Source organism: Phalaenopsis equestris, unplaced genomic scaffold (genome assembly GCF_001263595.1).
Source record: "Phalaenopsis equestris unplaced genomic scaffold, ASM126359v1 Scaffold214822, whole genome shotgun sequence".
NCBI lineage: Eukaryota > Viridiplantae > Streptophyta > Magnoliopsida > Asparagales > Orchidaceae > Phalaenopsis > Phalaenopsis equestris.
The window spans coordinates 45,212-49,500 of NW_018233575.1; the positions used below are offsets into that span (position 1 = coordinate 45,212).

Genomic DNA, 4,289 nt, shown 5'->3' on the forward strand with positions numbered 1-4,289 from the left:
TAGGGAAAGGAGCGAGGTACGATCGGATTCGGAGCTTCCCAAAAACAGCACCAGGAAAACTTCAAAGATCGATCGAGAAAACTTCGACAGAGGAAGATTGCGAGAGGAAAACTCTAAAATTCGCACAAGAAAATTTTGACAAAGAAAGGTCGCCCAAGCAGATATAAACATTCCTTATTGGTTCCAAGTAGGAGCAGAGCAAAGCAAAGTAGCTCACAATAGTAGGTTTCACGAATGACCAAACCGAAGAAATTTGAATGCAATTTCAAAGGTTATAACCATCCCTAATACCATAGAGATTTTGGGAGGGTAAAAATAATTATTCTTCTACAATTTTATAGAAAACGATTACAATATGAAAAGAGGGGGTAGCTCTCACATTAGGAAACTAATAAAATCAATCATAACTCCGATGATAAAATTTTTTGAAATAGAATATACTAAAAATTATTTTTTCTAAAAATCCAACAAAAATCTCTCTTTAGGATGAGATATTGATAGTCTTGACACTGCGACATGAATGAATAGTAAAAGAGCAATTCGTGAAAGCAAGAGTAATAAAGTTAAGGGTGATTCAATTGAATAGAGCCATTGGTTGAACTTTTGTGAAAAGAAGGATAGCCTTTTATATTATAGGATATATATTGACAGGATATTAGTTGTATGACTAATGACTTATTCATAAAAAAAGGTACCTGCCAGACTTATAAGTTGGATCAGAATGTCAAGAATAAGAGAAGACTAATGACCAGAGCTCTTGTCATGATATTGTGCAACAGGAAACGGTGAAAATAAGAGGTTAGAGAAAAACTTGAAATTCAACTTCAACCAAATTTTTAATACATAACGAAAAACTTAACAGGAGTTTGTCTTTTAGTGTAACTTAACTCAAAAATAAAAGAATGGTCATGATTAAAATGAAATGGAAGTGTTAAATTAAAAGAGATTCGACATAAATAAGAAGAGCAGATATGAGGCAACTGCACCCTAGTTTGTTTGAAACATCAAGGACAAATTTTTTTAAGGTAGGTTGCAATATTCTTAACCATCAAACACTCAAGCAAATGAACAATATGACCAAAAAATGGAAATTTTGATTATTCGATGGTTATATGATAAATTGTTTAGCTTTTGGGTTTTGAAGTTATGAAAATACATAAATAGTAATTCTGAAGGATCTCTTACAGAAAGTGTATGATTTTACTACAAATTTTAATGATTAATATTTCTGTAAAAGCTTTAATATCAAAATTAAGGTTTAATTTGGTTGTATTTTGAAATATTCAATATTATATATTTACATTATTTTAATGTCATTTTTATAAAATTGATTTTACAGGTTTTATAAAGGATTAAAAAGTGAATTAAATTACTATTCACCCCCCCACCCACACACACACATATTTATATATATAATAGAAATTTAATGTTTGTATTAAACATTTTACCAAGTTTCCATGGAATTGGCATGGCATGCATGCTTAAGAAAAAGTTCAACAAAGTACAAACTGAAATATGCAAACCAATATAAGTTTCATGTGAAATTGTTTGCAGAATTAGTGCAAGAATTTTTTAGCTAATTTATAAATTCAAGTGAAATTTCATGGTTATAAATTCAAGTAGATGCTTGAAAAGAATAAGAGCATAAGAAAATTTAGAAGTACAAATAATACATATGTTTTCCTTAATAATTTGTGCAAAAATTTAACCATTTCGTTAATTCTTATGAAGTTAATCATAATTTTACATGCATGTTACAAATATCATGAATATTATGGAAAAAAATATTCATGAAATTTACTTATGGATAAAATGAAATTGGAAAGGTTAGTTTAAAATTTTATGCTAAGACTTATAATTTTAGATTCTGTTATTTTTCTTATTTAAAATCTTTATCAAATTATATGAATTTTTGAAGGATTTGTATCTCATAAATTTTTCTAAAATTGAAATTTTAAATAGCAAATTTAAAAATTATTATACTGTTTATCAACAAAGATAATTTTCTAACTAAATAGAAAATAATTGAACACGATTTTAATCTGATTTATTTTCCTTTTTTTTGTGGTAATTTTCACTCTTTTTAACAATATTTGCTTTAGTTTATGAATGTAAACATGGTATTGAGTACACACGATCTAACTGCACAAAAGAAAATGGACTAAAAACAAAGAAAAGCACATCCAGTATGACCTTTGATATGTGTACGCCCAAACTTCTATGAATTCCAGAGCACTGCATGCAAATGAATATTCCCAAATTCACACTTGCCCATCGTGGCCCTCTGAAACAAAAACATGGTTCAATAGAAAAAGATGTTCAGCTTATAGAAAAATGTGTAATAGTAAATGTCAAATTAAGGTTTTCTAGAATCATCTTAAACAGACAATAGAAGATGCAGTTGGATGACCATAAATCTATCATGCAAAACAAACAATCACGATGAATATAATTAAATTCAAAAGAGAATTAAAGCAAGAATTTGCAAAACATTATTTTTTTTGGAAACAGCAAACACCTTCCTTGAGTAGGTTTAATGTTCTCAAGTAGTTGAAGTGGTAAGAAAGGATTCGAGGAAAACATATAAAAATTAGCTCATTGAAATAACTGTTATGCGTGCAATTTTCAATCAGACCACATGAAATGTCTCCAGTAAACAAAACGAAATCCTTCATGATCGCGATAGAGTGAAATCTAAAGGATTTATTGTACAACCATATAAATTTTACATTTATGTTTGATTTTTTCGAGTGAAAAAGAAATAAGATACGCATATGCAAGTTGACAAACCATATGTATCTTTTGCAAAAAAAAGGATGCTGCTCTAAAATTGAATAATCTTCCGAATGAGTTTGACATGAGTTCATTAACCACTAACTTATTCAAGGTCAAAGCAGAAATTTATGCAACCAAATTTCCTCTTTTCGGTGATGATCGCCTTTAAGAAAAATTTTTGTACAACTATCATGCAAGTAGGACATTTATGAAAGCCATACATTTATTGAGAGATTTGATGAAGAAACATAGAAAGAGTCAGTAGGATCTACAAACGATTTTTATTGATTTAGAAAAAAACTTATGATAAGGTTCCAAGAGAAGTTCTTTGGAGAGTTCTAGGAAAGAAAGGTGTTGATATGTGTTGATATGGTGTTGATATGACTTATATTCAAGTCACTAAAGAAATGACATGTGTGTGAACAGAAGAGGATTGACTGATTTTTTTTTATTTCAGCTGGATTACATCAAGGATCAGCTTCAAGTCTATATCTTTTTGCTTTAGTAATGGATGCTCTCACTGGACATTTACAAAAAGATGTAACATGGTGTATGCTTTTCACTGATGATATCCTTCTTGTGGATAAGACTAGAGAAGAGTTCAGAAAAAACTTGAATATGGAGCTCTACATTGGAGTCTAAAGGCCATCGTTTGAGTAGATCTAAAACTAAATACATAGATTGTAATTTTAATAGTACTAGATCTGGTGGTAGAGTGTTAATTATGGGTGATCAATTCATTAAAAGATGTAAACATTCTAGATATCTCAGATCTATTGTCCAAATTGATGGTGATATGATGAAGATGTTATTAGTAGAATTCAAGTTGGTCAATTGAAGTGGAGGAATGCATCGAGACTAATGTATGATAGAAAAGTACCGCTCAAACTTAAAGGAAAATTTTATAAGATAGTAGTAGAATTGTAAAAGCCTTCGTTTAAGTAGATCTAAAACTGAATACATGGATTGTAATTTTAGTAGTAGATCTAATGCAGAGTTGTAATTATGGGTGATCAAATCATTAAAAGATGTGAACAGTTCAGATATATCAGGACTATTGTTGAAAGTGATGGTAATATAGATGAGGATGTTATTAGTAGAATTCAAGTTGGTCAGTTGAAGTGGAGGAATGCATCGAGCCTATTGTGTGATGGAAAAGTACCGCTCAGACTTAAAAGAATATTTTATAAGATAGTGGTTGTTGACCTCATTTTTGTGAGGTCTTCTCTTCTCCTCCTTAGGAGCCTAGGATCTAGCTCTAGGAGTTCCTATTGACCGTCCTAGAAAACTAGAATTGAGACTCACCCTTTTAGAAATTCTAACCACTTCCTATTTTTCTTTGATGTCCTGCATTTATGGCACAAAACCATCGTCTTATAGACGAGTGGTTATGGGTTATTTTGCGAAGACTCAGGGAAAAAGTTCCCAATAGGACTCCAAGCCTTAGGAAAACATTCATCATGACTTTTTCGTCACATACACACATCAAATACACAAAGTTCACGAAATTGCAC

General features: G+C 30.4%; 1 protein-coding gene across 2 annotated transcripts in view; it reads right to left on the reverse strand.

Annotated features, from left to right (window-relative positions):
* The window catches only part of LOC110037083 (probable ADP-ribosylation factor GTPase-activating protein AGD5), a 60,758-nt gene that overhangs the window by 16,791 nt on the left and 39,678 nt on the right, over window positions 1-4,289 (reverse strand). For both annotated transcript variants that reach the window (XM_020741661.1, XM_020741660.1), the window contains exon 3: window positions 2,194-2,284. In XM_020741661.1, coding sequence (XP_020597320.1) covers window positions 2,194-2,284 — 91 coding nt within the window. The remainder of the gene's footprint in view (window positions 1-2,193; window positions 2,285-4,289) is intronic.